This window comes from Trachurus japonicus, chromosome 10 (genome assembly GCF_045865225.1).
Source record: "Trachurus japonicus isolate A0001 chromosome 10, Traja_1.0".
Classification (NCBI taxonomy): domain Eukaryota; kingdom Metazoa; phylum Chordata; class Actinopteri; order Carangiformes; family Carangidae; genus Trachurus; species Trachurus japonicus.
The window spans coordinates 16,570,776-16,596,114 of NC_140916.1; the positions used below are offsets into that span (position 1 = coordinate 16,570,776).

General features: G+C 41.1%; 1 protein-coding gene across 5 annotated transcripts in view; it reads left to right on the forward strand.

The window, feature by feature from the left end:
- macrod1 (mono-ADP ribosylhydrolase 1) overlaps window positions 1–24,846 on the forward strand; it is a 113,559-nt gene extending 88,713 nt beyond the window's left edge. For 3 of the 5 annotated variants that reach the window (XM_085789633.1, XM_085789637.1, XM_085789636.1), the window contains 5 exons: window positions 9,612–9,733; window positions 12,116–12,146; window positions 14,538–14,611; window positions 18,184–18,265; window positions 24,375–24,846. In XM_085789633.1, the coding sequence (XP_085645759.1) occupies window positions 9,612–9,733; window positions 12,116–12,146; window positions 14,538–14,611; window positions 18,184–18,265; window positions 24,375–24,409 (344 nt within the window). In that variant the 3' untranslated portion in view covers window positions 24,410–24,846. Of the gene's footprint in view, window positions 1–9,611; window positions 9,734–12,115; window positions 12,147–14,537; window positions 14,612–18,183; window positions 18,266–20,958; window positions 20,989–23,860; window positions 23,915–24,374 lie in introns of all 5 variants that reach the window. The other 2 variants (XR_015036906.1, XM_085789635.1) reach the window with 2 other exon arrangements.
- The last annotated feature ends 493 nt before the right edge of the window (window positions 24,847–25,339 follow it).

The window sequence follows — 25,339 nt, forward strand, 5'->3', positions numbered from 1 at the left end:
TGAAAGTCACTATAACGGCCACTCGTAACTTCCGACCGGTGAACTCGTACCAGATCGAACTGGTACGACTTCACGGTCGGAAAAATACGAGTTTCCTTGAACGCACCATAACAGTCCTCGTCCCTACGTCGCCACATTCACGGCGTCCCTTGGCTGCACACACAGCCCTGCATGCCGTACTCTCTCCTCATTGGATAAAAACTGTAGGATACGATAAATGTTTTCTCCTCGGCTCAGAGCAGAGCAGAGGGACTGACAGACCCGTGTTTCAGACCAAACACTCTATGTAAGTGATTGCTGTCGGAAGATATAACTATTTAAGACTTATATTAACACAAATATATCACTTACTTCTGCTTTAATATTTAAAATAAAACCATGCAAAAAAAATGTCCTCCTCCACGTTTAGATGCATCTCATCAGGCGAGATAACGTACTTCCCAAAATGTAAATTTGCACAACAACAATGTACACATATACAGTATGGTTTATGAATATATTAATATTCTTCCGCTAACATTAAAATGTGTCAAAATCAAGTTTGCAGCACATGACAGCAACAGTGTTAACTCATAAGTTACATATTACTTTGACTGAGGGCGTTTAGGAAAACAGCGAAAAAGCGACCGGACTTGCAAAGTTCAACTACAGTATCAAGCAAATAATTTTGTAATTTGAATTTCAGAGAACACAAATTACTTGCAGACGTAATAGACTGAAGGATAAACTGATGGATCAAGGAAATAATAAGCAAGTAATGAAACAAATCAGATGCAACCCTAGTTTTTCTTTACTTTGTGCCATGAAACTTATATTGGGAGATATCCAGATTAACTCCATGTTAATTATTTCAACCTTATTACACGGCTCTATTGAATGCTGCTCTCTGATTGGTCCAGCGCTGCGTTCTGCGGTCTGTTATTTCTGTATAACAGACCGTCGTCAAGTATAACAGACCGATATTGATGTTAGATAAACGACTTGTAACCTGTTACAGAGAGAGTGGAGGCTCCTTCACATCCTGGCTGGAAACCAAACCTGCTGATCAGAGCCTCTGACCCGCGGAGAGTGACACTGCGACTCCGCGACACAAACGCACCCCGTAAACAGTAAAGTTAATCTCTTGTTTATGACAGATACGACTACACACAATACACACATCTTAACACGTGTATGGTAATCCATCAATCCACTGATTGATCAAAGGCTTCAAATGCACGACCGGGAGGAGGCTCGGCAAAACAGCGGAAGTGACCAGTCTTGCAGATTCGCTAAATTATTTCAATTTTAAATCGATGAAAGTCGTATTTTGATCAACATTATGTTTCAAATTCATTATTTCACTCGTAAACCGTGTAATAAGCGGGATAATGTACAGTTGGTCGGTTGTTATGGAGAAATAAACCCCTTCATGTTGAATACAACCTGTCGGGGTTTATTTCTCCATAACAACCTCCGAACTATACATTATCCCTTACATAAATCGCCCCTCAATGCAGATTTTGAAAATTACCACTTTTTCATTGTTTTTAAGAGTTTGATTCTAAAATATTAGATTGTTAATGTTCTTTTGCCCTTTCCATGTCAGGCAGTGTATTGTAAAACTAGAACAAATGTAGTGGGTTGATGTCGTGGCACATAACATATAATTAGGCTGCAGCCAGCTCACACTGAGAAAACAGCAAACTGTGTCTGGGTGAGAATGAACATAGACATAGACACTGAGCTGAGATTGTGAACAAGTCGATCCGGCAGTGGGGATGGAGTCATAGAGGTTATCAAGTGTGATCCTCCCATCGCTGATTACAGATGTTTTTTTGAATTAGCCCCATCACACCTCCAGAAGGATCATCACTGATGAGAGGCTGAAGCAACAATTTGTCACTCACACAGACACAAAACACTCACACACTCGCGCTCTTGCTCCTACAGAGCCAACTGTTGCATCAATATGGCCTAAAAACGACATTAAAATGCCTCGTACACTGAATGCACAATGAAGGTGGACATTTTATCAGGCAAATCAGGGAAAATCTGAAAATCTGAGCTGGAAAAGCACGAGTCAAAGAAGAATTTTAACCCTTTGTTACAGCTGGGGTCTGAATAATACTCGGTTTCTGGAAACCTTCATTAAAGTGGTCCGGATATGCACCTCCCATTTCATATAAGATAAAAGATATTACACATCATAAACCTTTGATGATCTATGCAATTGAAGAATATTAGTGTCTAATGTCAATGTCTAAACAGGCTTTGATTGGAGCACTTACTATTCTTTCTGTATGAGTTCATGGACTCAGACTAAGTGATTTCTCAGGGACTGCACTCTCCTTCATCAGCGGTGCGCCGTTCAATGACGGACTGTCACGTTATTCAGACAAAGTTTCTTTCAGTCCGTGTGTGTTGGCTCCATTATAGCAGCACTCCTCTAGACTTTCATCCACACACTTCAGGTCGTAGGCAGGGCTACAGTGAAGCACCGTGCTATGTAAGTTGACATTGCAGCAGAGCTCCTTGTGTTCTGTTGAATGATTGCAGAAGGAGTGCACAGTATTATATTGAGATTGCTGCTTGATTCAAAGCAAGAGAAATGCAAATGCTGTGTTTGCACAGAAATTTAGCAACTGTGAAAAAGAGTTCCTGGTCAGAGACGCCAAAACAAGCTGATATACAGTGATTCTTATTTTTATGTTGATAACTAATATATGATGAATTTGTATCACCTGAAAGATCTTTGACTTAATGATGCACCCACAATTTATAACCACAATCCTACATTTTCTCCAGCACTTTTAAGTGGTTTATTGTCTTTCACCACATTGTGATTGATTTTATAGCTCAGAAATTTACTGTTTTGGTTCACTCTCACCTCTGTCATCATCAGTGCTCAAACACAAACTTTGAAACTAGCTGGGAAACATAGTTGGTCATCTATATCAGCTAAAGAGACAGATATTTCCTGGAGGAGTTGGTGGACACCAAAAATGTTTGTGCTGCTTGTGTTCTTAACTTTACTGGAGATAATTATCTTTTCAGTGACCTTTTGTGACATTTTGAGCATGAAAATCCATTTGAATTTAATTAAATATTTTATTTTTATATAGGAAAAACACAGTGCAACCATTTTTTTTTTCAGGAGGATCTCTGCTTGATCGACTGGCCATTATGAGCGGATCTGATATCACTAACCAAATATCCTCTATTGATTGTGGTTATGTGGCAGAATTTACTTGTCACTTGTCAATGGATACAACTACAACAACAAACGAGCCCCTAATGGATATTGGGAGAGTGGATGTGGGAAAGTGTTTCATGGCTCTGCTTTGAATTTTTGGTTTTGAAACGGGATCACCAGATCATGTTTCAAAAAGTCCCAAACACTGTGTTAAGTCTTTCTGTCTAATGGCCTCCGATCCGCTGAGGGTTGGATTAAAGAGCGTCTTCCGGGCTTCTTCTTCGCTGTGCAATCTGCAGCCTTTTAACTGTGTGTGTGTGTGTGTGTGTGAGAGAGAGAGCAAGACAGAGATAGAGACAAAGTGCTCAATTAATGTCCATCTTAATATAATTAATAATTAGACGTATATTGTTTTGAATTGCACTGAGCTCATATCAATATCACTCTGTTCATTTTATGAACTTTTTGGGAATAAGGTCACTATACTGAAATATACAGCAGCTGTTGCCAGATCAGCAGCGTTGCCAAATTGGGTGGTTTTCCTCCCAGCAGGCCAACTTTTTATTTGATTGGGTTGTTAAAAATGGTTCTATGTGGCGTGCGAGCTGCAGTGTGTTTCCTCCACCATTTGTGGTGTTTTAGCCATTGAAACGTTATACGAGGCTTTAGTCGAATGAACAGCCACGAGATGTGAGGCAACAATACTGTACTGACAGGTGCATGACGGCGTTCAGACTAAACAGGAAGTTAGTTATTCTATTGTCACAGGGTCAACAGTTGCAGTGGCGGCGCCGCGGCGGTGACACACAGCTCATGTTGGCAATAATGGTACCGTCAAACCCTGAATACCAGATAACCATCACTTCCGTCAAAACCCCGCTCTCTTTCTCCTCGTCACAGTCTTTGACCGTGTCCTGATATGATTATCTCTATTTACATCATACAGTAAATTAACCTCTTCAAAGCCATTTACAAATAACAGATAGAAAGACCTTAAATTCATCACATTTGTGTGAACATTAGTGGATAATTGCAAACTGAAATTGTAGCATTTTTGCAGGAATTTGCCAAAATGTTATAGGCTAAAGAAATGGAGCAGGGGTTTATATCCCCTATTTAAAGGGACATTGTGTAACTTCTCCTGTTATCTATTCACAAAAATTGATTATTTCGTTCAAAAGTATGTTTTTCATTAATCAGTAATCCCCCCATCAACAAACTGAAGTGTTCCGGTAAGCTCTGAATTTGCCGTTCATATCATTCATATCTCCATGGAGCGGGTAAGCTCGGTGCTGGCTGCCATGTGGTGTCGCCATGTTTTTACGTTCAGTGGCAGCGTGACGGTAGGAAACCACGGAAACTCAGCGGAGACACCGGAGCTGTCGGCTCAGGTCGAGGTGGCGTCTGTGAAAAGTCACCGCGGTAACGCAGTGAGGAGGAATGGAGCGTTACACTGATGCTGCATTCACCTGCAGACGGCCGTCGGTAACAAACCAGATGTCATTTTAGTCACAGAAGTCCAGAGAAAGCCGGTAAAACGTGGGTCAGGTCAACAATACGACATCGCCATGACAACATATTGTCACATGTATTGTTTTACCTCGTGCTGACGGACCACTTGTTTACATAGAGGCTTGTTTATGCCGTTACATGCAGCGGCTGTCGTCCATCTGCTGTCTGCCCAATTTCACGTGAATGCAGCATGAAAAATATGATTGAGTTGCTTGCGATATACAACCGCAACGCTAGATGGGAGTAATTCCTATACAATGTACTGTACCTTTAACATGATGCAGTTTGCCTCCAAACGTTTTGTCACATCAGTGGCATGAAATTATGTCCAAAAGAAGAAGTGGATCATCTTTTTCATGCATAGTTTTCACCTGAACTCATACTATTAGAAGTGAATACAGTAGAGCCTGGCACACAAGCTACAGTGTAATAATGGACTTTACTGATGAGATATGACACTGTTAGTGAGGTTATTTATTTACTGACAGGCAAAAAAAAAAAACATCTCTCCTGAATGGAGGTTAAACATCAGGATACTTTTATGCTGATAGGGACGTTTTCAAGCTCTGGTTGAGTTATTTGATGTCAGTCAGATCTGGCAACGTTGCATATCAGTCGATTCGTAGCTATTGCAAAAGTGACACTTGATCAGCAAAGGAAAAGAAACTGAGATTATTTAACTCTATGGGATCCTGTTTTTAAAAAAAAAGAAAAGAAAGAAATCTCAATACTAGATTAATGTATTGTTAAAATGGATTTTTTTTCCTCCTGTATATAGAGGCAGTGGTCTGGCTAGGTTTTATCACAGTGGTGGGATTCACGCTGAGAGCAACATGCTGAGCCTCATCAGAATGTGTGGTGAAGATGGCGTAGGCGTGTAGAGGCTGGTTAAACCACATCTCCGCTGCAGCTCTCTGTTCCTCACTCAGCTTGTGTTTGTTAGTTGTTCTGTTTCATTCCCCCCTTCCTTCCCTCTCTCTCTCTCTCTCTCTCTCTGCCTTCAATTCAATACACTTCAGTTCATTTACCTGTTATTTAATCAATTCTCTCAACTGAAATTGTTTTTTTTTCAACAAAAAACAACAAAAAAACAGTCATTAACTTGACAAAGAAACAGTATGAATTAGTCAAGCGTTCCAGCTGCTACATGACAGAAAAACATGAAAAATATATTGTTCAAAGCAATTAGACACTGTGAAAGACATTATTGCTAGGAGAGACAAAGAGATCTCTTCTCAATTGTTGCTCCAGACAAACTTGTAGTAAAAACCTTTAAATGAGAGTTATTCAGAATCAGCGAGGAATGAGACGGCGTCTTCCTCTGGCAGCCGCACTGGAAGTCGTCAGCTCTTGGAAACAGTGGCAGCTCGGAGGCCTGTTTGGTCAGGTAGCTTTTCAAGCTAATTGGCTGGCAACACCAAACAAACCCAGCAGATTACACACTTTGGAAAACAAATGGACTTTTTTTCAGAGTGTTGACTTATTAATTAATCACAAACACCCTGGACGTTTTGTGTGCATGTAGCAGCACTTAAAACAGTGGCAGCAGTGTTTTTGTGGCTGCACAGGCGTGCTGTTAAATTCACACATTAAATGACACTTTGTAGACTGTATATGGGTGCTGTGACAAAGGGAGCAGTTTCTGTAGCTTGATTCCAGACTTCTCTCTGAATCGCTGCCCACAACTCAACTCTGTCAGCTATTCAGATGATGAATAATGGCGTGAGAACGAGATGCAAAGTCAATCTGTTACTGGGTGAAATGTTAATGGGAAATGAGGGAAAAACATGGTCTACCTTCCACCTAATGTGCTCACAACTGAAGAGCCTGTCCTGCAGATTTGATGTGAGGGTTGTTCCTGTTTGTCTTCTCTTGATGTAAGCAGTTCAGATTTTATTTTATGGGCAAAAAGATGAATGGCAAACTTCAGAGCTGCTCCAAGCCCAAAGCAACAAATCAAACAACAATCCTGTCTGCAGGATCACCTCAGGATAACACAGCTCACTATCTGCCCTTGTTGTCTTGTTCCCTGCCTCAACTGTAAAATTTTATGTTTTCCAATTTGAAAAACAAACACAATTTTCTCTCCTTTTCACTTTTTCATTGCTCACCTGACCTCCACTAGACGTGTTGCATTAACAGCGAATAACAAGTTTTCTAATGAGTCAGATCTGTGTGAGGCCACTGCTAACCTTCGAGCTGCCTCCTACACACACTCTAATCTGCAAAACCAAAGCACATAAAGCACACTTTAATGTGTTGATTTGTTTTCTTTAATGGATTAAAGCCATTACAGTTCATTTGTGCTCATCAATGTACACATTCATGAAATACCAGAAAACAAAATCTCTCTCATTTACAGAACTATTTAGACTCTTTGCTGTGGGAATCCAAATTGTGATCAGGTGCATCCTGTTTGATTTGATTATCTCGAACTTGGCGGGAGTCCACCTGTGGCTAATTAAATAGATAGGAGTTAGAGAGGCACACACCTGTAGTGTATGGACGGACCCACAGTTCAAACTGCATAAAACAAATACCAGAAAATTTCAGAAAATCTTTAGAAAATCTCAGTTGACCCAGTAGTAGCTAAGAACATGTAAAAAAAAATTAAATAAATTGAGTTTTCCCAGAGCACAGTGGCCTCTGTAATTGCAACATAGAAGAAGTCTCAGCGGGACTCTCTCTAGTGCTGACTGTTCAGTCAAACTAGAGCAAGAAGCACCAATAGTAAGTTTAGCAGCCTCACATGTCCTCTGCAGAGATGGAAGAGTTTATCGGAGGAGATGTCCACATCCGCCGAGCTCCATCTTTGAGGCCTTTATGTTTAAAAAACATTCAACGCAGTCGCTCAGTTGCGAACTGACAGACCTCAGAAACAGTTATGGTCAACCATTATCTGTCAACCTCAGGGGACCGCAGGCATCTGAACAAGATCACATTTATGGGAGCTCCTTTTTGGTAATGGGCTGAGCATGTTTGAACAGCGTGCATGTGGTATTTTCACAGTTGCACAGAGGGCAGAGAGGCACTTAAGAAGTTGACAAATAAGTAAATAAATGAGGAACGTTTGATGCTGTTTTACTTTCACAGTGTCAAGATGCAAGGCACTTTGGGTAAAAGGCATATGATTGCCTGCTTTGAGTTTGCCAAATGACATTTAAAGGACTCAGAGAACATGAGAAAAAAAGATTCTCCGGTTTGATGAGAGAAAAATGTAACTCTCTGGGCTGAACTCCAAACACTATGTTTGGCAAACAGCAGACGCTGCTCATCTTCTGGTTGATACCATCACTACAGTGAAGCCTGGTGGCGGCAGCAACAGGGGATGGGAGCGTCTTCGTGACTGGGACATTGAGACTGGTCAGAATGAATGCAGCCAAGTACAGAAAGCTCCTTGAAGTAAACCCGCTCCTGACAGTTCACCTTTCAGCATGACAGTGACACAGAGAAAACAACCAAAACAACACTGGAGTGGCTTCAGGACAAGTGACTGTCCTTGAGTGACTCAGCCGGAGCCCGCACTTAAAGTGATAGTTCACCCAAAATTCAAATTTCACTCATTATCTACTCACCCTCATGTCAACTAAGAGCTGTGAGAATTTTCAGAGTCCTCCGTGCCTTTTTTGAGTTACAGGGGGGTCCGCACAGCAGTATTTGTCCATAATGGTTGTCAATGGATACCAACTTTCTTTGTCCAAAAAGACACACCAAAAAACATCCAAATACCTCCATGCTGCTCGTGTGTAATGTCCCTCTTGTATTGAAGCCCCGACATGAGAAATTGTTCTGAAAAATTAAATAAGTCTATATTTGAAGCTTGTTTGTAGCGGAAGCTCCCAGTGTCTCAGTTCACTGCTCTTCCTGTGTCAGACTGGCGGAACAATTTCTCATGTTGGGGCTTCAATACAAGAGAGACATTACAGACGAGCAGTATGGAGGTATTTGGATGTTTTTTGGTGTGTCTTTTTGGACGAAGAAAGTTGGTATCCATTGACAACCATTATATGGACAAATACTGCTGCGCGGACCCCCCCGTAACTCAGAGAAGGAACGGAGGACTCTGAAAATTCTCACAGCTCTTACAGTAGTCGACATGAGGGTGAGTAGATAGTGAGTGAAATTTGAATTTTGGGTGAACTATCCCTTTAAACTCTCATCAAGCATCTGTAGAGAGACGTGATGGTGGCAGTTCACAGATGCTTCCTGTTCAATTTGATGGAGCTTTAAAGGATCTGCAAGCAAAAAAATTGGATTACTTGCACAAATCCAGGTGTGCAAAGCTTGTAGAGACTTACCCAAGAAGACCTGAAGCTTCAGTTGCTGCCAAAGAATCATCTACAGAGACCTTAATTATAGCTCTGAATACTTTTGTTTTCATTGTCATTACAGTATGTGCTATTAAGAGTCGGTTGATGGGCAAAAATCAATCTTTGTCCATTTTTGAAATTAAATCTACAACCGCGATGAAGTGTAAATAAAGTAGAGGGCTTTAGGTAGTATTAAGGGATTCCTCTGGCGATGTGTCTCTGCCACGATAAGATCAAGAACTGGGAATCCCTCTTGAATCCAATGACCTCCATGATGGTTTCAACCTTGTTTCTAATGAAAGAGGTGGTATGTTCGCAAAGCTCTCAGGAGATTTAAAACCTGATAGAGATTTGATCTACTCAGCTCAAGACTACAACTGTGTCAGGACTGTTTGTGTCAACAGTGGGGCAACATTTCTATGATTCATATTCATATTTGATCTATTTTTTTTAAAAGTGGAACTAAATTAAATATGGCTGCGATGCGATATACACTCAAATAAATGTGGAATTTGACAGGAGAGAGCATGAACTCAAGGGTATATTTCACTTATATTTAACTCATTTCTCATGCACCACATAAAGAATTGCTTCATTTTCTCATGTCTCTGCAGATGTGATCCACACCGTGGGGCCGATTGCACAGGGAGGCGTCGGAGAGGCGCAGAGGGAAGCTCTGAGGTCGTGCTACAAGAACAGCCTGAAAGCAGCCACTGAAAACGCTGCACGCTCTGTGGTAAGCAGGGAGGGATGAGATGAAGGGAAGATAGGAGTGAGGAGAGTGAGTTTTTGTTGCAGAGAGAGCGAAAGAGAGAAAGGTTAAAGGAAGGAACCCGCTGAGGACAGATGGACAGAAAAGAGAGACAAGTTGACAGAAGGACGAAGAAAAATACTGCAGTCAGGCCTGTGTGATGAGATTCCACAGGCGAGATGGACGACACCAGAGGGTTATTAAAAAAAAGAGAAGAAGGAATCTGAGCTAAGAGAGAGGAGTTATGAAATAAAGATTTTCAAAGGAAACTACATTCACACTGAGATAGATGGAAGGAGGGAAAAAGGAGCTGCAGGTAGGAGCACTGACTTGAAAGAAGGTTTTATGAAACACTCCAGGCAGGAGGTTTCACAACTGAACCAGGTGTTAAAGTCAAAGAAAAACACCAAGGCAACATGGAAATAAAGTCAGAGCTAGAGTAGAAGAAAGGACTCGTGAAGGCTATGGGAAGATAAACGCTGAACATTTAGAGTTTCTGCTGTGATGAAGAGGACGAATATTGATAAAATTACATTTTACTCTTCACAAACAGTCTGTTTATCTAACAACTATAAACAGTAATGAAGACAGATGTTATTGTGACTAAAATTTAATCATAACAATGTTTTTTTTTAAAAACTTTATAGCATTGTCTGTTTTTTACATTAAGCCCTTTCAGCTCGTTGTTGTTGGTTCACCTCCATCGATTGATATGTTTACCTCGCGTCTTGAGGAACTTGTGAGTCATGTCTGCTCTCATCCTGAGTTGCCAGCTCCGCAATCTGGTTAACAGAACAGTTCCTGAGACACAGGGAGCGTCCTGGCATCTGCTCACAGTTCAGCATTTGACAGCAGGTTGGGAATCAGTCAGATTTGTTTTATTTTGAAGTTTACTGGCTGCTTGACTCAGACTCAGAACCAAGGATGTGGCGTGAACCTGCCTGACATCGATTTCAGTGACTTACAGTTACAGTCCTTTAGCTTTTTCTTATGTAAAGCCCCGTCTCGATACTGTTAAGCCATTCAGTGTATTTGTATTCTGCAGCTGCCTCTCTCTTTAGTACTTCTCATTGTTTCTGGCGTAGCTTGCCTTTCCTGAGCTGGTTTTAAATTACCAACTCACTCAGGAAACGATGCATGCATGTACTTAAATGTTACTGTTTGTAGTTTTATCTAATTGAAAGGAATCTCATTATCTACTGATGGTTCTCCAAGACCCGATCAGAGGTGTCTTAGGTTACTGCTAATGCAAACTGAACATTTCTTACTGCTGCTGCTGCTTTAGAGAAAAGGATATGCTCACATTTAGAACAATACTCCCATGCCCACAATGGACAAGTTATCTCTATTTGCGCTGTAATTGTTCCTGCTGTCTATGCCAGTCGTAACAAAAAGGAGGAATATGGTAAAAAGACACACACTTAATTTGCTTAATTTAGACAACTAAAGTCTAATATTAGCATTGTTTAACTGAAAATAAATGAAATTGCTCCAAGAGGAGTTCTTTTTGCAGTCAGTAAGTAAAGGTACAATGAAATAGATGAACAATCCATGTAAACTGACACGAGGATTTTAAGGTACTGTAGGCTTTTAACGTCATTTTTTAAAGGAATTTTAGGCTTTTATTACGTATAGAGAACAGTGACTACAGGAAATGACTGAGTGAGAGATGCAACAACAATAAAAATTCAAATTAAATATAATTTCATGGTCAGTGTCTCAACCACTACAACATAATTTTAAATCATAAAAAATCTCTGAAAAGCATTCGACTGCAAGATGAAGAGCAGCAGGCAACAGGCTCTTACTGCCATTTTTGAGCATGAGCACCCCTCCAACATGTTATCAATATAAACAATTCAATTTACCAATCTGTCCTGTTGTCTGAAAAAACTTACCCAGGCTCTCACAGCAGGATGAATGAAGGCCAGTTGTGCAGTTGGTTTTGGTCTCATTGTGAAGACAAACCCCAGTTTCTGTTTTTCAGTTTTCTGTATTGGTTTGAATGCAACTCTGTTGTGCAGATTAATACTGGACCCTTTTCTCACTAGAGTACAATAACTTGCACTAAATAAGTGATTGTTTCCATTGTCACAGTTACAGTACTTGTCATGATTACTGTAAGAATTGTATTAATAATGCCTGGTGAAGTCCTCCTACGCCAAGCCTCACCAACAAAGGATAATCAACAGTTTGGACTTGGGTGGATGTAAAAATCAGAGCGAGAAAAGAGGCTGCCATATAAAACAATCGGGGGGAAAACACTATTGAGATAATGGAGTGCGTGATTTCTGAGAGAGAGAGCATGAATGCTATGTGTTCAGCAAACCGACTGTAACCACTTTGTTTACCATCTTTTCTCTGCAGGCCTTCCCTTGCATCTCCACTGGAATATACGGTCAGTGCATTCATCGTGGGCGTTGTCTCCTCCTCAAACCACTGAAATCTGTTTGCATGGTCCCATTATGGGGACTTATCATCCTTAAGAATCATGTCATCAGTCTTATGGTGAAGACACATCTTCAGGTTAGGTTAAGGTTTAGGCAAGTACAGTCATGGTTAGGCTTCCAGGACATAGTTTTTTGGTCAGTTTAATGACCTCTGACGTCATGGAGATGGGACTGTCTGAACATCAGAGTTGATAATTGGTATTATATACTAATAATGAGTAAAACAGAATTTCTACCATCATATATTTCATTTGCTTTACTACAGTTACTACAATGGCAGCTAAACTATGATGAATGTTAAAGGGTCTTCATAACCTGCACTAGATAACTATGCATGACTACCCCACTCACACAAAACCATGTCAAAAAAAACAAAAAAAAACAAAACAACAACTAACCCTTTAAGGACAGATCTTGGTCTTGGTTTAATATTAATAAAGTGACTTGAGGCAGAAGACAGGTTGTGTTTACTTTTTAAATATTTAATCAGAGCCATGATTTTCCTCAACCTCTAGCAAAGTGTGGTGTCCCATACTAAACCACATGTGCAATACAACAATGCAAACTACAGTGTCAAAATCCTGAAACTTGTAGTTAAACAATAAGACTCTTGTGCTGTATAATAACATAACTTGTTCTGGACTATGGGGGAAACGTTGCTGCTTATACTAATCAAAACAGCAATTACACTCCCTCCAAAATATATTCCCCACATCAATCTGCTCACCTAAACTCTAACAAGGTCTAATCAGCCTGTCACTGCCTATCACTGTGAAATCGTAAACATTGGTTATTTTCTTTCTTTTTTTTTTCTTCACAAAAAGTTTCTAAATTTCTTCAAGTTAAATTTGATTTTCAGTGTTTCAAAATCAGTCTACAGTAAATCAAACAGGTCATCTATAGCAGTACTGAAAAACTACCACTGACACTGACTGGAAGTAGTTCTGGCACCACTTCTTACCTTATTTTTCAGTTTTATCACATCCTAAAATGGATGATTCAGTGCTGGGTAGCAGTGCTTTAAGAGATCTCTAATAGTGAAACCCCAAAACAATTCCTCTTACAAAATGAGAAAAATTACTTGTGGGACCGTTTATTCTGCATTTGTTATTTAGAAGAAAGTTCTTAAAAAGACAATGAGTGATGATTAAAAGCTTCTTATATCTGGTTAAAGTAGGCAGCAGCCGTTTGTTGCACGCAGGGAGGAACAAGAGAGACAAACACTTCTCCATGTTCGTGAGGCACAGCAGCACAGATGAAGGACACTGATACCTCCCTGAGTCAATCACAACTTTGACCTTTTCCTCTTTCTAGCAATGGGAGACAAGTGTCGACAACCGGCCCTCACAGCCGAGCCCACCCCCCGGGGGAGTGTTTAAGCACTATCCATACCTCTCCCTCCTGCCAGTGTGAAGGGGGGATTACAGTCAATCTGACACAATCTCTGGCCTAATCTGTCTTAATCTGCCAGTCTTAATCCAAGGCCTTAATCTGAGAACCACCTCTGGGCTGCAGGAGATAATGTGACAAGTGGCACCGAGTGGCTCAGCACTCTGGTTAAACAGAAAGACTGATACTGGAAACAAGCACGTGATGGGAAAACATACTGTGCACAGCATTAAACAACCAGTAAAAAAGTGAAATTATATCATTTGCACACCCTTGTTTTGCTGCATTCATGGGGATTTGTCACTGATGCAATGTATTCCCTCGCCCCTTATCCTAACCTTAATCTTTGTAACTGAATGCCTAACCCTAAATCTAAACCTATAGCCTCATGACATCCCTTTCAATGTGAATACTGTGCACGTTTATTTTGATGCTATGCTAAAACAACACAATTTGAGTGCTAATTTGTGCCTCTGTGTATTCCCCTATGCTCTGAGGTTGAACACACTCACTTGATGTATGGAATAATTACTGTATAATCACATAGTGTGTGTTTGTTTGGGCTGAGCAGTTTGGCCAGATGATGAATTTTCACTGCCTTTGTGTTGCTTCACCAGCAGTGGGGATATGTTTCTAGCAATGAAAGAGGTCTCTGCAGCTGAATGACTAAAGAAGCAGCACTGTAGTCTTTCTCCATCTGTCTCCCCATAAACCAACAAGTGTGTTGTGTGTCTGTATCTTGCCCAAATAGGCAAGTAAAGGATGAGAGGAAGTGAGAAAAACACAGAACATGGCGTTAGAGTAGTGGAAAGATGAACAGATACCTGTCTGGGCAACAAAAAAAAAGAAAACACACAAAGAGACGACTGAACACGAACGCACAGATCTGTCATGGCACCTGTTCCTGCAAATTGTGTGCATATTTTTGATGTGTGTGTGTGTTTGTGTAGGATACCCACCTGAAAAGGCTGTGCATGAGGCGTTAGCAACTGTGAGGGAGTATCTGGAAGAACATCATGACAAGGTGCGTCTGTGTGTGTGTGTGTGTGTCTGTGTGTGTCTGTGTGTGTGTGTGTGTGTGTGTCTGCATGACTGTCAATTTTACCCCTCCATTTCCTCTAGGTATTATTCCTTTCACAGCTGTTGTTTTTGTTTTCTGGTGAGAGCCAAGGAAAGAGTGTATTGAGAAAACACACACACAGACACAGTGACATATACAACACACACATAAACGCGCAACTAAACACACACACACACACACCCACCCAAGTTCTGGCTCTCATGCTCATGGCAAAGTCTGCGTTTTAATTAGCTCCTTGCGGGACTAAACCACATACACGCACACACACTTTCTCTCCGGAGGAACAGCGAGCGGAGAAAAGACAAAATGATGGAATAGATGACTGGAGGGGAGGAACAAAGGGGGAAAGGGGGGTGATGGGACACTGGAACAAAAAGGAAACTTTCCAATCAGTCGTTTACATGCTTTAAGCTCTCCTCCCCTCTTCCTCTTTCTCCTCTCAGGTCTCCTCCCACTCCTCTTTTTCGGTCTCCCTCTCTGTAAGCACCGCGCTGTCTCACCTCCCAGAGAGGGTGTTGACGATGTTATTGTTAGCGCCGGGGTCTCCAGAGCCTCTGCAGCAATACCAGTCAACCGATGCCGTCAGCTGCTCGGAGCTCAGCAAACGAACATTAAACGTTATATGTCTCGCCATAAGGACAGCAGTCAACAAGCCTTAAACGGCTGGAAATAAGACCAGAAAGCCAAGTCAATGAGACATGTATTTACATTCTGCCCAGAAATAGTTCCACTGTGTGTTTTTTAAGAGAGGAAAAGGGTTTTATAGTAAACAAATGAGGATGTGAGACCTAGTTAATTTGCATACATATAAAGGAGGAATGCTCACCAGAGGAAATTGAGTTTACTCTTTAATTGAACTGCCTCCATTTTACAGTGTGATTTGTCGGGATTGCTCTGGCTCGAAGTGCTGTTATGTAGAGAATGAAACTGAAAATTGCAGACACGCTAAGAAACAAAATGGACCCAAGACATGGGGAAAAGTGCCAATACGCTGAATCAAGGGGTAATAATAAAAAATGCTGCAAGAAAGTGCCAACCGGGGCAGTTGAGAGGTTGAATACAGTTGTTGAGTTTTACATGTTGCAGTCAAACTTTCAACAAAACCAGTATCTGGCATTTGAGAAAACAGTCAGACTATTTTCTGACTGCTGTGAATATCAAGTCACCTGCTCTCATCACCATCCCCACGGTTACTGTTGCTATGCCTGTGATGTCCTGCTCTTTCACAGCACAGTTACACATTATTATTATTATTATCATGATGAATTAATGCAAAAAGCATTCAAAGCAAGAGTCTCTTCTTGATTTCAGACAATGGCGGGCAGCTGTCAGTCTGGACGGTTGCCACTGTAACTGGCACATTTCAGCAGTTATAAATAGCTGCTATACGTGCTTTGTGAAAGGGTCTTAAATACTGTATATAAAGGCAATTGGCCAGAATTGGCTGCCTGAACTGTATTTAAAAGATACTGTAAATTAGGAAACAGGATAGTTGTTGTATTGCACTGTAGATCTGGGTAATCCTGTTAGACGGCCCTGTTTGAAGGCTCAGCTTACATCCATCCATTGGCTATACCGCTTATCTGTGCAGGGTCACAGGGGGGCCGGGGCTAATCCCAGCTGACACAGGGGGAGGGCAGGGTACAACTCCATGGACAGTCGACATATAGACACACACCTCACACACTCACATTCACACCTGGGGGCAATTTAGAAGCGCCAGTCAAACTACGGTGCATGTGTTAGGACTTGGGGAGGAAGCCAGAGTAGCCTGGTTTCAGCAATATTTTTGGCAAATGTAACACCACTACAGTACAGGTAACCTTGGCTGGGGTTGTTTGGGTGTAAGCCTTCCCAAATCGAACAAAGAGTGGAGCCAAACTTGTATAACTCATACAACTGGGCAAATGCTGCAGTGTGTGTGTGCGTGCTGACTTTATGTAGCACACTGATTCGGCAGTCGGCGTTCAGGGGAGGAGTTTAGCAAACAGTCAGGTGTTGGTAGGCGCTCAAACTCAGCTTGACTTTTAAACTGAAGATCTGAATGTCAGTAGCTCAATCTGCTAAAGATTCAATATGAACTGAAAAGTAGAGCATCAGAAGTACAGTAAGGACGGTTAAGTTTTCATGTGTGTTTAGAGTCTGCTTGTATCAGCGTGTTCTCCTCAGCAGATCAGTGAGTGCAAAGCAAAACCATCCTAACTTTTGCTGCAGACTGAATTTCTGTTTTATTCTGGGGAATATTTACAGATGCTGTGCTTCCTTAGAAGACAAGCAGATCTGAGAGAGCCCATTACATTTCACTTGATGTTATTGTTAGCTTTAGCATCTCCAGGGTCTCTGTTGCAATAGTATCAAAACCAGCTCCCCACCGCCGTCATTTTCTGGAGGCCATTTTGCATCTCCCCTCGAAAGTATTTGCCTTAATTTGAATGAGGGCGGCTGCAAAATGGCGCAAGTGGAGGCAAGTCGGCGTGGATGGTTAGAGATTTCGAACCTTAGCCCAGGGGATGTAGTTACTTACCGCACATTTCCATATCTTTTCTTTTAGCCTCCATTCAAATTCTGTCGAGTGATGGTAATTGTGCAACAAGCTGTTACTGAAAAACAGGGGCTGCGGGCTAGCAGGCTGCTGAAATGACTTTGAAAGCAATGAGACTTAAACTCCCACACCAGGCAGAAAGTGATAGGAACAGCCTGGCCATAAATTGCACAACCTCGCCCTAAACAGAAAAAGCTAAACCTTTGTGGAGACATTAGGTGGTAATAATGTTTCTCAGGGTTTGAGAAATTAGAAAGTACAGTGGCGTTTATATCCCTGGAAGGATTAAAAAAAGAGACTGCTCTCTATGTCCAGTTATATAGAGCATACTGTAAATATTATAGACTGCAGGATGTTAAGAACACAACAGCAGAGAGCATAAAGAGAGCTGTAAAATAGCTGCACTCATACAACCAGTCTATATTATTTGAAAATGTCTCTTTGTCTGTGTGTGTGTGGATGCATATCTGTGTGTCTGTGTCTGTTTCTTCGTATGTGTGTGTGTTAAAATGACGACCTAGTGCCAAATATACTCACACTCAGTATAACACTCAGGGGCATGCACTAAAACACACAGTTGCTTCTCTGTCTATTATGCACACATCCATAGACACACACGTTCACACTCGTACAATAAAAGTAGTTATAGACAGACACAGAAGTCTCTCTCTATCCTCTTCCTTTCATTCTCTCTCTCTCTCTCTCTCACACACACACACATGCACGCTGTCTCTCTCCAGCACTTTGTCCACACACGCAGTGTAATAAGCGCTGTCTTGTGTCATGATCATAATAGCGAGCTAATAGGGGAGTAATGGACTGATGCATTAGCTGCGTTCTCCAGATATCGCCGCGGCACAATGTCACACACTGTTACATTGTTCACCCTCTGCTGTTGATGAATTCATGGTTATTGCATATGCTTGTAATAAAGGTCAGTGTGTGTGTGTGTGTGTGTGTGTGTGCGTGTCAGCTGGACAGAGTCATCTTCTGCGTGTTCTTGCCGACGGATAAAGAACTGTATCTGCAGAACCTCCCGCTCTACTTCCCTGCTGGTGAGTAGTCTTGCTTTTGCTCACTCACACAAACACACACACACACACACACACACACACACACACACACACACACACACACACACACACACACACACACACACACACACACACATACATACACACACACACACACACATACATACATACACTCACATTCTTGCCTATATTCAGCGATGACAGCTCAGCCCAGCTCAATTTAGCTGCACACGCTAATAGAGACACACACAGTGGTGTGATAAATACTCTGCATCATCCACTGTGTGCTATTTGCACATTCAGTACATTCACACATACACACATACACAAGGCCATTAGACACACTGTGTGTATACAGCAGACTTAACTCTGTTTAATTATAGTAAATAAACATACACATTGCTGCACTCACACAGTGCACTGACATACAAAGAAAAAACAAACACACTTAATCATGCTCCGCGGGACATGTATGTTGTATCAAATCATTCTGATCCACAAACCACACAGTGACACACTTGAGCACATTAAGAGATCATGACATACTGTACATGTGATGCATGATGCTGTTCACTGCCCCGGCCTTCCCCATCGCTGACAATGAGAGAAACTGCTTTGTTATTCTGCTCCTGAATTTATTTCATTTATTTATTTGTTCAATCAGTTCAGTTCATCAGAACACAAATTCCAATGATTGATGATAATTGTCAGACGCTCTGGTTCTGGGGGAGTTAAGACACTGTGTCAAATCCAAATAATGATCTGTGTTACGCACACTGTATGTCATGTAAGCCATGGTCTGGAATAACTTCAGCAAGAGACGACAAGACGTGATCTGCAATATATACATATACATTTGTTTTTTCATATTTATTGCGCCACTAAAACCAGACAGTTCATTTTTTTATGTTTTATTGGAACAGCCACTCAGGTTTTTCTGGGATGCAAGAACATGATTGAGAACAATCTGTATTATCAGCTCAGGGGCACGATGAGGACTGTAAACATACTCACAATTGTCAGTCGGGCTTTAAGAGATCCGAACATTAAAAGGTCAATACAATAAAAAGGAATAGTTAAACAATTTGGGGGGGGATGCACTTTTAACTCTTCTCCACCCGAATGTTGCAGCAGATTCAGTCATGTCTGAATCTGTTTTGACTGAGGGCTGGACAGACATGACTGCAAGGAGCAGAGAGCACACACACACACACACACACACACACACACACACACACACACACACACACACACACACACAAGAAAGACGTAGGTGGGGAAGAGTGAGCTGCCAGCTGCCGTGCAAACTGTAAAAATGGATCTGTCACATCTCATCGTCTGGCTGGTGCTTCTGTAAAAGCGTCAGAGACTTCGATCAGTTATTGTGTGTTTTAAAACCTAATTAGAGGGTTGCGTGCACTCCTTCATCCCCGGGCACAGTGTCGCTGCAGTGTTTGTGCTCTATCTGCACCGCGCCGGACAGGTCACAGGTGTGTTTACGGCAACTGTGCTCTGAGGGAGAGGGATGAAAATTGATGGAAACACCCAGAGTTGTTTGTTTGGACCGGATGCGACTGGTGAATGAACCTTTTTTTTATATTGTTGACAATAGTGGAAAAAAGGCTTTTAATTAATTTGACAGGAACCATGTGTCATTTTGTTGAGTGCAGAGCTGGAGTCAGGGTAGCTTAGCTTAAAAAGAATCTGTCAGCACATTTACAGATCATTAATTCACATGTGTCCAGAAAACACTAGTAGCACACTTAGCATCTTCATACTCAGCCACTGTGTCAATGCATGTGGGAGAGCATTGATCTGTGTGGGTGAGGAGGGAGCATCTGGAGTACATTTTGTCCATCCATGCAAGTCAATCATCTGTTGTTCTCATGTGTTAGTTTATGGATAGTTCTTAGAGAGAGCTTTTAAAACCATCACTGTTACAGCTAAAGTGCATATGTCTTTCCTCCTCTGAAGATGTTTAGTTGCTGTTGCCACCACCCTATGAACTGGAGCAGCAGGACCAATCTGTGATTTACATGCAGCCCAGGAAAAACTAAAAAAAAATGCAATCAGATTTTTAATTCTGGCAAACAGAGATACAGGAACCACAGTAATTAGCCAAAAAAAAAACTGTGTCCACTCACAGATGGAAGTAAATATCGTTGGTTACCTCGATGAAGGCAGCGTATCAGAGGCAGGAGAGTAAAAACATAAGTGGCCATCTCAACTTACAGGATCTGCTGCTAACATCTTGGTGCCAGATCCCACAGAGCAAACCAACACCAACGCCCACTCAGAGGTTTTGGCAGTATGCAGAGGGAACCAACAGCATATTAGGCAGGTGTTCGTAATGTTTTGGCTCATCAGTGAATAAATACCGTATGTGGCTAAGTGTAAACGACATTACACCTGGATTTTCCGACACCTGACGTGAAACGTGTGAATGGGGAAACTGTGAGGACCTCACTACACTCACACACACTACACTCAGCTGTTGTTCTCATCTCACTTCAAGGACAAAAGCAAAAACATGTTGTTTTCCAGCATGTTGAACTATTCTTTTTCATGGTGCGAAGACCCTGTTAGAAGCAGTGAGTGACCGAAAAATGTGCAGTGTGTGTGTGTTTTTGTGTTTTTCCAAGTTGAGTGTTTGGAAGTTGATTTCTACCCAGTCATCTGTGTTTTCCCTTCATCTCTGTGCCCACCCCCTTTAGCCTGACCAATGACACCAGCTCATTGTTCAGGTAACCAACACATTGTGTGTCAACATGTATAGTTTGCTCCATAAAGAGAAATAACTGCATTTAGTGTGGTGGCGGTGGCTGTTGTTGTTGTTGTTGTTGTTGTGCTGGGCAGCCTTAACCCTTGTGTGAATACTAAATTGTTTGTCATAGAAGGGAACCCTAACATTTTCTCCAACCAGCACTTGTCATATTTTGAATAAATTGCCTGTTTTTGTGCCTCGGTTAAATGCAAATGGCTTTTTGCATTCTGTGCATCCCTGAATGAAAGTAATGGGCACTGCTGGCCTCAAACTGGCTAGTTTACAAACTTTTGCTGTGGGAGAAAATGTTAAAAGCATTTTCCTCTAAAGGTGAAAAGTGTTGTGTTTAAATGAGAAAGCATGAAAAAAACAACCATGCCTTGAGCCTCCAAGGTCCCACTTTCCATCTGTGAGCTCTGTCTAACATGCTTTTCAAAATAGACTAAAAAGAAAGTAGTGTGCCATTATTGCAAATTGATCTGTGTAGTTAAATGAAGTTTGGTAAATACGTAAATTTTATGTTGGCACAGGCTGTGACATGATGACTTCACCCATTTGTTTTGATTACACTTGTGATTGATAGTGTTATAATGCCCAGCAGTCTGGGCTCCTAAGCATGATCAGTCATTCACTCAATTATTCAAATTAAGCATTGGTATTACAACTGCAGCCATAACCTCTAATGACATGCTTTACCACTGCTATAAATCAAACTCACCTCTCGCCTCCAAAACATTTTGAGTGCAAGGTCTCAACCATCACATGCTTTCTGCTTTCATAAAATAGATAGATTTTTTCCCCCTATGCCTCAGCACACAGCTGCTGCTACAGCAACAGACTCAAGACCAGCAAAACAACCAGGGAATTGCTGAGGAAGAATCCTATAAATGTCTTGCTGCACATCCCTCCATCTAATTTGGACAAAGTCTCGCATTTACCTGAATTATTCACGTAGAGAGGAGTCAGTCATATTCGTTATACACAGTAAGAAGTTAGCAGAGTAAACAATTGAATTGGTGCCTTTAAAACCTGCCTCTGTCTGTGCTTTGAGACCTGAGAAAGCAATTACAATAATCAGACTTTGTTCATTTTAGCAATTCCACTTCCAGAGAGTTATGTGACAAATGATAGCTGCAATGAATTAACTGAAATGAGAAAAGTTAACACCAAAGATTAACCAACAGACAGCCCTTCACTCAGTCTCCTGACAGCAGAAAAGAAAAGCCAACACGGTGGAGAAGGTTGACACTGAAACCAAAGCAGGGAGAACTGTGTTTAATTTTAAATGAAAGGAGACATTTCATGATTTCAGTGGCAGTAAAGTCAATGCAACAGAGAAATGCCCATGGGGTTTGAATATATCACTCAGTATAACATTAATATGTATGTTACTCAATTACCTTTACAATTCAGAGCATGTTTGAATAGTGGTTAGCCACAACGGCAGCAGTTAGCTTCACATTAAAAAAAAAACGAGTTAAAGACATAAGACAAGATTTAAAAAAAAAAAAAAACACATACCATAAACCAAGGACTTAAAGTATTTCACTTACATGCCCTGACAGACATGGAGTTAAAGAAGAGTAAGAGACAAGAGAAGAGCAGCCTATTAAAAATAAAAGCAGAATCCAATCAACTTTGCTGCTGTATCTCTCACATAAGCTTTAAACTCAGACACTGGGTTAAGAGTCTTAATTTTTTGATCTTTTTGCAGACAGTAGTGGCTGATACCAGGAAGGATTTCTCTCTCATTTCGTTGCCAGCCTCGGGGAAGATCAGTTGCTAAAAATAATGGGATCTCAAACTGTGATGCCCTTATAGGCTCTGCTTTATACAAAAAGCTAAATACAGTCTGTTGGGTGTGAGTTAACTTAGGAGGGTTTTGTAGGTGAAAATGTAGCAATGACTATAGGAAAAACAAACTCAAACCAAACCTACACTAACATGAGTTTGAGATTAACAGTTTGTAATACATTTTAGTTCCTTGAACTACACAGAACTTTTAAATTAGCAAAACGCCAGCCTCACCAAAAGACAAAAATGAAACCTAAGCTCACTTCTAGTTTGATCTTAAAGAGGAAAGTTTGTACCTGAAGTACTGTAGAACTTCAATTTATCCTCAGGATGTACTGTAGTTGGAGAGAAAGTCTGCCATCTTTCACAGTTCCCAGATAAGCTCCCATTGAGTGATTACACCAATTTTTTTATACAGACGTGAGGGGAAATTTGTATTTGCTATAATTTAGCCTAATCAATATATTTACAACGCATCAAACTGACTATAGATCATTTGAAGTTGCACTAATATTCACTTCCCACCACCTGTACTTTATATTAACATTTGGTGTTGCTCATAGTGACAAAGCTACAGTCATCACCTGCTGTACACAGCCGGTCATCACCTGTTCAGTGACTAAACTCTTTGCTTATGTGTTATGGTCAGCATACAGGCAAACAAACAAAAAAACATATACTGGTAATACTAAATGGAAGACAGGCAATGTAAAGTTAGCAACTACCTGGTGAACATACTGGTGCATTTAGCAGCTAAAGAAGCAATGAAGATATTTCCCTTATGAGCTGGTGTAGAACAAAACAACTAAACGTAGCAAGAACATACTCCAAATGGCCTCTAATATGTTTTGCAATGAATTTTGACAGTATTATATATTAAATTGTGTTTGGAGTTTGTTTCTGTGTCCCAGCTGGTCAAAAATGTTTAATAGCCTATTAGCTTTGATTTATTTGTCAAATTGTACAATTATAAACCATCCAGCTTCAGAGCTGTAGGGCCTATTTTCATACATCTTTGATGAAACTAATTCTCATTTATTCTGCTCAACATGCAAAAGTTTCAGCAGCTCCACTTGATTGCATGAAATGGGCACCCTCTATCTTCACACTGGGTCAGTTGGCTAAAAAGAGGTTATTTTCCAAAAAGGCAGGTGTGTCCCTTTAAAAAGCCTGTGCTAGCTGTTGGTGTCTCTCTCCCCTAATGGATGTGCAGCAGATTTTGTAGCAGCAGTGAGCGAGCAGTAGCGGTGCTTGGCTGGTAGATGGACCGGAACTGTCTGTCTGTGTGACAGAGCTGCTGCAGGCAGGCCTCCAAGTCTCCGCTATAAACCTTATGTGTCTCCAACAACTGGCACTACCCACACTAGCTGTCTGTTTGATGTGTGTGTGAGTGTGCGTGTATTTGCATGTTTTGAGTGTGTCTTTAGCCATGTTGGACTGAAAGTGACTAATCCTCACTAACAGATCCCTCTGAAGCAACCAGACGCCCCAAATGCCAAAATGCTATTAACCGCTGCATGGCCGAGGTAAAATGCTCTCTTCCCTTGTTTTACAATTTTTTCTCTCTCTCAGCTCCCACAGAAACCCCTGTCAAGAGTAAACTCTAAGAGAGTGGATCTGTCAGATTTTGCTGGTGCGGATCCACACCGCTACGCTCAATATCCAGATTCCTCCTCCCCGCTGCTGATGCAGATCAAGACCTTCCTCAGCCGGAGGAGAGCTCCTAAATGGATGATAGCTTTTTTTTGAAGTGCTCGCTGGCTTTCTGCAGATGTTGATTCGTTTCTCTGTTTTTCCCACTAATGGCTAAAGTGAAGAGGTGTCAAGATGAAAGTATGAAGTGATGTTGATAATCCTCATGAAAAATGGACTGTGTGCACCTTAAGCTGCACTCTAACTTGACCTTTATTGTCTGTGATCAGTGGTAGCTTTGCAGCCTCCTGTGAGTTATGTGCCCCATGTGCTTTTTGAATATTGGGATTTCACTGTGTATGCATGTGTGTGAGACAATGACAAAAAGCTTATTAAAACGAATCACACAGGCCTCTGGTGTGTGAATTGATTATTTCTCAGGATGCAATACGAGTCAGTGAGCTGAGCATCACAAGGGAACACATGAATATTTCCTTCCTTGTTTTCTCTCGTCTGTATGGGAAGGAGACAGGAAGAGGGACTTTGTTTATCTTTCGGCAGTGGCGGAAAGTTAATTTATTCTTCACTTAAGCACAGTTTTAGGATAGCTCTAGTATTTTTATTATGCTTTTTTATACACGTTGCACTAGATTTCAGAGGGAAACCATGAATGTTGTAGGCTACTGTGCTTTATGTATTTCACAATAAAGAAGACACAAAGCATGTCTTCTAAAACGATGTGTTGAATTAAACTGTTGCAATTTATTAACAATAAGCCTGGGTCGGAAGGTCAATATCAGTATGATATTTATAGAGTGTTTACTGTTTTGCCACTAATAAGAGACATAATAGGCTGCAGAAGTCTCCACATATGTAAATCAAGTAGCCTACTTGAGTTATTAGTT